The sequence below is a fragment of the Phoenix dactylifera genome, chromosome 2 (genome assembly GCF_051530095.1).
Source record: "Phoenix dactylifera cultivar Ajwa chromosome 2, Ajwa_hap1_PhDact_Kaust_v1.1, whole genome shotgun sequence".
Classification (NCBI taxonomy): Eukaryota; Viridiplantae; Streptophyta; class Magnoliopsida; order Arecales; family Arecaceae; genus Phoenix; species Phoenix dactylifera.
The window spans coordinates 48,724,983-48,736,190 of record NC_143191.1 but is presented as its reverse complement, the minus strand read 5'-3'; the positions used below and the strand labels follow the sequence as shown (position 1 = coordinate 48,736,190).

At 36.9% G+C, this 11,208-nt stretch overlaps 1 protein-coding gene across 1 annotated transcript; it reads right to left on the bottom strand.

Moving 5' to 3' along the window:
* Positions 1–343: 343 nt before the first annotated feature.
* Positions 344–3,876, bottom strand: LOC103721251 (protein RGF1 INDUCIBLE TRANSCRIPTION FACTOR 1-like). The gene is made up of 4 exons (XM_008811379.4): positions 3,459–3,876; positions 1,456–1,530; positions 1,179–1,319; positions 344–947 (listed from the first exon to the last, which is right to left on the bottom strand). The coding sequence occupies exons 1-4, from the start codon at positions 3,648–3,650 to the stop codon at positions 612–614; spliced, it is 744 nt and encodes a 247-aa protein (XP_008809601.4). The 5' UTR covers positions 3,651–3,876; the 3' UTR covers positions 344–611.
* Between the last annotated feature and the right edge of the window lie 7,332 nt (positions 3,877–11,208).

The following is an 11,208-nucleotide window of genomic DNA, read 5'->3' as shown; positions in this document are numbered from 1 at the left end:
GAAAGTGAAATTTATAGTACCCCATGGAAAAGATTCTTGTAAAAAAAAAAAAAAAGAAGCTGCCCACAGCCACAAGGAAAACATCTATCCAGGTGATATTGGACAGCAGCATCCCTGTGTACAGTGGCATTGCAGTGGTGACCAGAAATCTCAGAGCCTCCACCCTACAAGAAGTTCACATCAAACCATCCAAGTGCTCATAATATTTTACCCAATACTCATATGCTCCAAAGGCCAACGTGAGCTTGGGTTGGAAGAAGTGTTGGTCAAGAGACAATAAGTATAGAAAGAGACCAAGTACAAGCCATAGCCTACGTAAATATATAAATATATATATAGTGTGTGAGAGAGAGAGCTATATAGATATAGAAGTATGCATTCCATTACTTGAATACAAAATTGGTAGCCAGTGTGAGCCTCAAATATGGTCCACCGTGGGCACCTAGTCAGTAACGGAAATGCTCTCAGACCCATCAACACAGCCAAGAAGATATTGCCCACAATGCGCCCCACATAGATAGGGTTAAGTTTAGCACACCCTAACAACAAGAATTAAGATAGCTCAGTTCTACAGTAGCCTGGCTTGCTTTTCTTGCCATGGGAATTGAACATCAGGAGAGGGGAGATCTATGAGGAGCTCCCTTCCTCCTATTGCTCAAAGAAAGAACTATCTGAGGGAAGAAGCCACCACCCTTCTTCCTCTTGGGCACCTCGGAGTCCTCGGGCCTCCCGGAGCTGCCCCTGCCGCCGCCGTTGCTCGACCCGGAGCAGCCCTTGTACTGCAATGGGTCTTCGAGGATCGAATTCGGAGTGATCTGGCCGTCATCCTCGACGAGATCGGAGCTATCCATTCGGAGATTCTCAAAGTGAGAGAACGCAAAGTCCGACTCGTCGAACCTGAACAGAATGCTCGATAGATCCTCGCCTTGCAGCACCACATGATCCACCTACAATTCAAATCAATTCCCAATTTCATTGCACCCATTAGTCTATCAATGTTTGTTTCCAGCCTTGGTACCTCATTCCCAATTGCTTGCCCCTGCCCCTATCCAACAAATGATAAATTTGTGCTCTTCCTTCTAACTAACCTTAGTATATGATGCATGGATACATAGATTAGCTATTATAAAAGAAGAGAGAGAATGTGCTATTTTCTCTATGGAATTCAAAAAGGGTACCTTGCAGGAGAGGGAGCAGAAGTGGAAGGGCTCTTGAAGGATTCTGTCACAGGTCAGGCAAATGTTTCCAGAGCCCTTGAAAGGCCTGGACTGAGGCCTTGGCTTCAGGAATACCACTTTGGCACTGTTTATAGTGTAGGGCTGCAAAAGAATGAAAAATTGAGAACAAAATCCCTTAAATAGGATCAACAATACCTTTTTTTTCCCTTGCAATTTGTGTCTAAATTACTTAAAATTCTAATTTCTCGCATCTCTTAAGATTTTCTCATTGCATTACCTGAACATAGGAGCAATCGATGAGCTTCTCAAGATCATCCAATCGAACCACATCGTTGTACACATACCGCCTCACCTAAATTAATTAAAAATTAGAGTTGATTAATTAGATTATCTTCTACCTCAAATGCACCAAGCAACAGCAAATGCTGATATGAAATATTTAAGTCATCATATAATAACAATTAAGTTCATTCAGAATGAATTAGATTTACTAAATGTTGCTTTTTTTTGGCCAAGTATTACAAATAATTGGAAATTTAAAGTTGTTCACCTGAATGCATTAGCTCAGCATGCCAAAAATGCCCCAAAATTGATCAGCTAATAATTGGATTCGTTACAATGTGAGTCATTGGCTACTTATTACAATATTTTGACCAAATGATTATTAGGAAATCTCATCAGAGAGCCAGAGAGAGAGAGAGAGAGAGAGAGCTGCAGAAGGACAAGAACATAAGGTAAAAAGACTCTTATGCCCCTCTGACATCCGTATTCATAGAAAGGATCACCATGTGCTTGAGGGCAGAATCGTAAACTCCTCTCAAGTTAAAAGAAGGTGGTAATGTTGAAGCTTTCTTGGCCTTGAAGGAAGATAAAAACGACAGCTCTCCCAAACAATCAGCTTTTTTTTTGAAAAGATAAAAATCTTTAATTTTAATTGAATAAATATTAAGCTTGATAGGGTTAGCTCTGAGGTAAAAAAAAAAAAAAAGTTAACCTTGTAAAAATTAATGAGAAATATTCGGATGAAAAAGGTAAAAGGAAGCCTAGCTTTTCAGTATTAATGGTGACTAAATGGACTAAGAGTTTTCAAAGCCAAGAAAAGGAAGACAAGAGTTTCTAGTAAAAATAAGGTGAATCCAAGGGAACTAATTGCTGAAGAATGGTAAGAAAAGCTTCTATGGATGGCAAAACAGGTTGGATAATTCTACCACTAAAGAAAGTAAAAGACTAAAAAAAAAGAGAAAATTGAGAAAATAAAGAATCCCATGATTGAGGCAATGATAAAAGGAAGAAAAGATATGCCAAGGATATCATATCTAACAAAGAATTTCATATCATAGTCAAGCAAACCAAACTTCAGGGTAATTTTTCAGAAACAAGAGGAGTCTGATGAAAATGATTAAGACATGAGAGAATTTATTGCCTAAATCACTGACAAGTCCTAAAGAGAAACTTGGCATTGTTCTTATGGATCTCTAGTGGAGTGAGCTATTACTACTAGCAACATCAAAGGGAGTCATAAATACACTCTCCTTTTCCACAGATGACTCACTTTATGTCTCTCTCTCTAGAACATGTTCTAGAGAGAGGCAGACAAAAAGGAGTGCATGAAGAGAGAGATGCAGAGAAGGAGAGGTGCATGCATCCCTGTGCTTCACCTATTCCCACCACCACCACCTCCAGTACTGCAACAACTAGTACTATTTCTATGTCAAGCAAAACGAAACAGAACAGTAGTCTTTTTTTTTTTCAGAAAAAAAATAGAGAGATAAAATTAGAGGAACCCATCAGTGGATTCCAAACTCAAATTTTCAAAGAAAAGAAGCATACCAGAGAAGAAAATTCATTCCCCAACCATGTAGTATTTTTCTTATAATGATGCCATAACTGCTATCCTTGGTACTACTGCTACTACCAATGCCAAGATTTCATGGCAAACTGACCATTTTTTCTCATATGATTTTCATTTAGAAACACTATCAATGAATTTTTTTAATTCAAACTAGAAGTGACAAAATAAAATCACAAGGGTGGAATTCAAACATGTGGCCTTAGTTTTAGAGGAAACCAGCAGCAGCACTAGTACTGTTGCCAAGCACCATAAGAACTACAATTTCTAGTCCCAAAAGATTGAATCAAACCAACTAGAATTCAAGCAAATCTAAATAAAGAGATGGGAGGAGGAAGGTGAAAAAAAAAGGGGCAAAAAAAGAGAGAGAAAAAAAATAGGAAGAAGAAAGGAAGCAAGAGGAGCAAAGGAAAAGGAGCAGAGGAGCAGACCTGGAGGAGTGGGTGCGAAGGGTGAGAGGGTGCGCAGTGGGGGCAGATGCTTGTGCAGCAGTCGAGGCAGAAGATGTTCTTCTCGTTCTTCTTCCTGCTCTCATGGGCCCCACACCCCACAAAGAAGCTCTCCTCCACCAGCCCACCCAGCCACCCCGGCATCCCATTCCCTCCTCCATCCCCCCTCCCCATCCCCTCTCTCCCTTCTCTCTCTCTCTCTCTCTCTCTCGCTCTCGCTCTCGCTCTCTCACTCTCACTCTCACTCTCTCTCTTTTTATAGTGATATATACCAACCCTCTCTCTCTCTCTCTCTCTCTCTCTCTCTCTCTCTGAGGATGTACAAATGATATAGTTCTCACTCTGACTCACTCTCACTGTGAGGTGGGTATGAGCTTGGAAGAGGGGAAGGAAGGGAGGGTAGGGAGGGGCTTACGAACCTCCAAAGGCTATTTATAGAGGGAAGGTGGCAGGGTTTGGGAAGAGGGGGACAAAAGAAACGAAGGAAAGGAAAATATGGGAGTGAATGAAGCAATTGGAAAAAGAAAAAAAAAAGGAAAATGACAGAGAATGGGTTGTACAAATAAAATAGATGGATGGTATTTTTTAAAATATTCTTCTAAATATTAAATATTACATAAATACCCTTCTAAAATTAATATATATATATATATATATATATATCTTTGTAATACAATTATTTTGCTATTCTATTTTTTTATCTATATTTTTGCATATGTACCAACATCACCTAACGCCATTAAAAAATTAATAATTTTAAATTAAAATAACTAAAATAATTCTAATAGATAGGCGTGCAAAAAGAAATATTTATAAGATGATCATGATGGAGGGCAAAAAATTAATTTTAAAATTTTATTTTATTTTTAGTTAGAATAAATATTGTTTTTATTATTAGTGTTTGAAGAAATGTTATATTAGGAGCATTTGTGTAAAAATAATGATTTATGAGGATAAGTATAAATTTTAAGGTGGTATTCACGTAAATTTAAATTTTTAAAAAATTATTTAATAAAAAAATAATTATATATATATATTTTTTGATTTCTGGGTGTTGTTTTTGGCAGGAGAGGATTGGGGAGGGTTTTTGGCGGTGTGTTTATGGCGGGAAAGGGGCAGACCCACCACTAATTGTTTGTACTTTTTCTACCCTCCCTGCCTTGTCACCAAGAAAATAAGAAAAGGTGGCGAGGAAAAAAAAAAAATGAAAAAAGAATTTTGTTTCCCTTGCCTAAATTATCTTATCTTTGTCAATATTATTTGCTCTTTTTTTTTTTTTGCTTTTCTGTTTTATGTGGGTTTTATTTTTGCTCGTTCTTCGTTCTTTTCCTCTCCCTTTATTTATTTTCTTAATTTTCTTTGTTGCAGTATGGGCGTAAATTTAAAAGTGACATTTGGTTGGTACAATGCCATATTTCCATCTCTGCGCCCTCCTGACGTTCTCCAATTGATGCAATAATTCTTGGTATTAAGTTCTTAGGGAGTAAAGGGGTCCACGTAGAGAGACAACTCGATTGGGCTTCAACTGAAAAAAAAAAAAAAAACTAAAAAGGCAAATTGGCAAGCCACTAGTTTGCGTCTACTACTTAGCATCACTCGCTGGATGGTGTTTTTCTTGAATTCTTTTTGTATTTTTAATAAATGAATCAAGATCTGTGTTAATTATCTATCTTCGAAAATGATTCCAGAAAAAGATTACCGGATTCGATATGAACTGGTTTGGCCACTACGAGTATTCAGAAGGACTATCAAACTCGATGGGCAATATTTTGGCCATATATCTAAATTAAAAGATCTCTCTAACTACATTATAACTACCCAAAAAAAATAAAATTTTACTCAAATTATAAAAGATCAAAAGTAAAATAAGGAGCTATATAATTATTAGATAAGTATTTTATAGAATAAACCATGACAAAAGATTCCCTCGGATGAAGGGACAAAAGCAAAAATTTAGTGGCTGCAAATTACTAAAAAGATCAATTTCATCTAAAGTTATGGCTAATTGGTTGAATCAGAACTAATAGACTCCTTTGGCGTGCTTCTCTTTTCTTATGTCATTTTTATCTTTGCAATGAAACGGTGGTGTCATGGTCATCATCACGGAACCATGCTGCAGCGCCGGGGTAGCGGTGGGTTGGAGGAGGGAGGAGGCAACTAGGCTCGATGCAACAAGAGTCGCTCATCTCGGAGCGAGCTCCACCGGACCGACAAACACAGCCACATCACCATGCCCGCATGGATGCGACATCGATAGGAGGGGACCATAGCTCACATGCCGACATGGCGAAATCGGAGCACCACCATGCACTAGATAACATGAAGCAATCAGGGACGATGTATGCACATATCCGAACAATACCGAGAGGGTCGGAGGGCAGGGCAACCATGCGCCGCGTGACTAAGCACCTTGGCTGGGAGCGCGTTGAACCCAGAAAACTGACGAAGATGGATGCATGGATCCAAGCAGCACCAAGAGGGTTGGGGTGGGGGGTAGAGGTGGTGTTGGTGGCAAAACTAGTAGCGGTGTGGCAAAGGTGGTGGTGATGATTTTGGCAATTGGAGGAGAAGATTGCGATAGTGACGACACTGCAACATTGTGGCACACTAATAGTATAGCAGAGACAATGATGATGATAGTAGTGATGTGGCAGAGGTAGCAATAGCATTGATGTACCGGAGGCAGCAATGACAGCAGCGAGCGGCTATGGGGGTAAAATTTTTATTATTATTATTTTGAAAATATTAAATATGAGGATTACTTATTTTAATTTTTAGAAATAATAAAAATAATTTTGAAAATAAGAAATAAAAATAATAGCACCAAATATATTTTTAATCTTGGTTTCTATAATTTTATTTTTTTTAAAAAAATGAGAAAGAAAAAGGAAATGCCAAGGAGTCCTTAACTTTTCTATTTTGTTCAACATTGTAATATTGTACTAATGTATAAGAAAATAGATTTTGGCAGCACACAATTGCAACAATATAGTAGTTCCCTATACACAATGTATATAATATTTTGTTATCCTAAAGATTTTGATTCTTGTTTCTAAATAGATGGAAATTTTAGAATATTCAAATCAAAGACCATTTTGTATTGAAAATTATACAAATATAAGACATAAATTTGGTGGCATGATATTTTGTATTTGGGCATTCTTAAGATTATGTGCAGAGGTGACTTAGGGCTTTCCCTAGTCTATTTAGCAATTAAAAGTTTTGGGTTCAATCTTTGGATAGCGCATCTGTAAGAATTGGGACCTAAGTAAATATAGCACGAGAGATCTCACTTCCCTTTTCTGAAAAACAATATGATCACATGAAATTAAAAATAAACATAAGGTGTCATGATTAGAAAAATCATGAAATAGAAATTTGGCTCCGATAAAGATTATTGAGAACAATTTTAGTTTAAAGAAGAGTTATAACTATCAAGCAGTCCTATTAAGATTTACATCTAGGTGAAAGGGCTATCGGATTCGATTTTAAAAGATCAAATATAATTGAACTCTTAAAGATTCAAAATTTCAACTTAATCAGATGATCTTTTATATAGAAACAAGTATAAGCTCTTGTTTTGGATTTTACACGCTCCTGCAAACTTGAACTTGGTCAAAAACTTTAACCAATGTAGTTTTGCTCAGTGAGAGATGCAAAACCACTCTTACAACTTATTCAATGAACCATACATCAATTATAGAGATGCCAAGTATTGGATTAAAATTTTAAATGTTTGCATGAAACAAAATGTTTTTATAGTTTTAACAATTATGCATTTGATTTATATGTAGATGATTTATAATGGAAGAATCATGGAGATTTCTATAGCTAAAAATTATATAAGGTGATAGGCAACTATTTTATTTTATTTTATTGCTTGAAAATCTAGGGTGGAATTTGTTTCATTGGTTGGGGCCCAATTTTATGTAGAAACTTGCCATGTCACTACACGCCAATCATGTCCCATCATTTAGAAACTCAGGGATGGAAACAAACATATAGAAACCACCATCATTCCAACAAGCCCATGATGCTCAACTTAATTGGGTTCAACAGTACCATTGTGCTAATTGGGCCTAAAAGCCCAATAAGATTGAAAAAAGTAAAAGTTTAGCTTGAGGATAGTTTATCCACAGCAACAAATAAATATTATTTTATATCAAATTGGAACTATTCAAGATCTTCCAACATATTTATTTCTTTATTTTCTTGGAGATAAAAGAAAGAGTTAAAGCTCAGTTCACCAAGATCTACAAACTTCATCCATATCATTCATGAAGGAGAGAAACTAAAAAAAGGAAAACTTGTTGGCTATTCTAATTTTTCTTACATATCTGGCTTCTATAATGTTATCCCATACAAAATTTGAACATGTGCACTGAAATAGCAACCAACTTCATTGGTCCATGCAATATTTGACCTATTGGAATTATGGAAACCAGGGTACACATAAAATTTGGAGCTCATGACCAAAATACTGAGTAAATTTGTAATTTTATGCTAAACTTAGGATTTTGAAGTTTAATACTTAAGTTCCAACTAAAATTTTAGCCTTGGAATCAAATGGGATTTGTAACCGGCTCAACCTATATTCCTTAGTTAATGACCCATCTTAGAGTGTTGAACATGAAACTGGATAATACTGGAATTGAACAATGAGAGAATCAGGAGATCAGAAACTTGGCCACCAGGACTACTAAATCAAAATGAAGTGCTTCTGAAAGTCCTCAAACTTTGTAAATTTATAAGGTTACATGTCTGAGGTTAGCTAATCTTACAAACAAAACCTTTTTTTTTAAAAAAAAAAATCTTAGCAGGGTTGGATGCAGAGCCTCCCCTATTTTAACAAAGTTAAAGGCAGGACTCAAATCTAGGCCATTAGTTTCAAATCATTAAATTGAAAGCATTCTTCACATAAATCAATTATGTCATGCTCATAACTTCATGACTTCATGACACTAAATTCCTGCAGGATGCTAATATGTGTTGCCTCCAAGGCATCTTGATTCAACACACTCACTCCAATTTTCAGCTGAGTTTCACACTTAGTTCTCAAGAAAACACATTTTGATTTCGTCTGAACATTTCCTAAAATCCCCTGACTTTTCAATCTAAAATTGCAACTAAGCATCCATTATGTCAGACTCTAGAAGCTCTGCGAGCAAGGGGAGAAAAGGGACCAGAGCCTACAATCTTTTTCACTCGGTTCTATTTGTCGAATCCTTTTCGACATATGTCAGGAAAAGAAGCGCCACAATTGTTTGCTTTCTGTCGATTTTTCTGAACTAATAGTTGATATGAGCAGTTAGTTAAAGTTGGAAGTCAATGAGAAGTAACCATACAGAAAAAAGCAAGCTGTAAAAGAAGAGTAGTCAATCAAAGAGAAGGAGCAGTATGAATCTAGGAAGACCCACCAAAAGCTCAAGGAAGAAAAGGCTCAGTGGGATGCATATCGTTGTAATTTGACAATTGAAGCAATTTACTAGGAAATTTTCTCAATGATCTCTTTAAAACTAAAACCAAAACCAAAATTTGATGGTCAGCAAACCAACTTTGAATTCCATGCACTAACTTGGTGTAAAGAACTTCATGCCACTTATCTTTTCATGTACTTTCAGAACCTTTTCCTCAAAATAACAATTTACTTCTCCCCTTCTTTCTATACAGTGTACGAAATGGGGAGCTTTCATGAAACCTTGGTGCTATAGGATGTATCCATACGTTCAAAGTCTGAAGAAAGATGAGAATAGTATTATTAAGAGAAAAAAAAAAAACTTCATGTCCAAAAAATTTCGCACTGTAAGGAGGAGGGATGCAAGTAAGTTGGATTCTGAAAAGGCCTTTCATAGACTAGATTTGAATTTTATATGCTCTCTCCTGAGGCTCATCATATTGTTATTATCTACAACTGTTTTGAGTTTCAGTAAATTAGATGCAGGGAGTTGCATTCATTGCAGAAGAGGGATTCATCAAGGTGACCCCCTCTCTACAAGTTCATTTATTTTGGCTACAGATCATGTTCTAACAAATCTTTTACTGCAGGCAGGGGTGATTGGATCAATTACAAGCATACAAAGCAATGCGTACATCGGCAACATCAGAAGTCTAGAAATCTTTTGCGAGGCAACAGATTCCAATATCCTAGCAACCAAGGCCTGGTTGCTTGGTTTGGAGGCCATCTCCGGGCTAAAGATCATCCTTCAAAAGAGCCCTCTCATTTGCATCAATAAGAATGAAGAGGAATCCAGGAACTTAACACCCTCTTTCAGCTGCTAGCTAATGCAAGGCCTACAAGGGTGGCAGATAAGCCTTAATTTGTGGAAGTTAACAACAGACATGCGAGACCTACTCTTGTGCCATTTATCAGTAATGGTGGCCTGCTTTGCCCATACTACAATACAAGGCGGCACTAAAACAAAGAAGATTAAACTCTTCAATTAGTTGGTTGGTGTTTAAAAGAAGGTGGTAGGTTTGCCCTGCATGTCCATTTTGTGAGACAAAGCTGTAAAGATCCATTGTGTATGCTCTTTGGACCGTATGGAGGAGGAGAAGAATCATTGTGGTCCATGTGGAGAAGACGGAGACAGCTTGGGACCAGCCTTTGATGATGGCCATTTGTAATTCAAGGCGGCAATTTATGATCCGACCCATCAATCCGATTCACGAACGTCTTTAACCAGGTTTGGGTTTGACATAAATGGATTCGGATCGTAAATGGGTTAGCCCGTATAAACATGTTTATTAAATGGGTTGGATTCAGATTTAAACCTTTTACCTGTTTAACCTATTTTTGATCCATTTAGTCCGTTTAACCTGACCTGCTTAACCTATTTAACCTGTTTAAATTTATTTAATCTATTAAAAATCCGTCTAACCTGACCTGACTTGTTTAAGAAATAAATTATATGGATCGAATCGGATTAGCTGTTTAATAAACAGGTCGGATTCAGATTTAAAATTTTAATGATTTTAATAAACAGATCGGGTTTAGATTGATAAATTTTTGATTCGACCCGCATCCAACTCAATCCATATCTGACCTATACGCAATCTGATTGCCACCCCTATCTGCAATCTAGTTGTTTGTCGAAGAAACCTAGATTGTAGCATGTAAAGCACCTGGGCAGTAGGACTTTTAAATAAGCCCTTATTTTAAAATCCTTATATTTGTAATTTTTTATGGATATTATAAAGTCTCCACCTACCTTTATATGTTTTGAATCTTATCCAAGAGTATACAGGACCAAGTTTGGAAAAAGATGGCATAACACGTAAAGCCACTGACCTTGACAACATCAACTCGCATGAATCCAACATTCATGAATCAAGCATGGATCCCAATCTCCGTAGAGAAGCCAATATCCAATGAGATCAGATGTGTTTTTTCCTTATGGTAGTAAAAGGCCAAACCGTGTTGCGGTTTTACACGCGGCGCCTTCCACACTCTCAGCTAGCTGCTGGTGGCATGGTAGGCCCCAATGACAAGCACATAACCCATGTACAAAATCCCTGCTCCTCCCATTATAACTCCTAAAAAAATAGGAAAATTACTTCCTGACCCCTCAACTTTTGCCTCAAGATACTTAGCTTGCTCTTTTTTTTTAAAAAAAAAAATCAATAAGAACCATAAAGTTATAAAGATGATCCTGCTATCCATCTCCTTGCCACTAGCAATATTTAAGCAAGTTTTTCCAAGAATTCACTATAAAATGCTTTCTCTCTCTCTCTC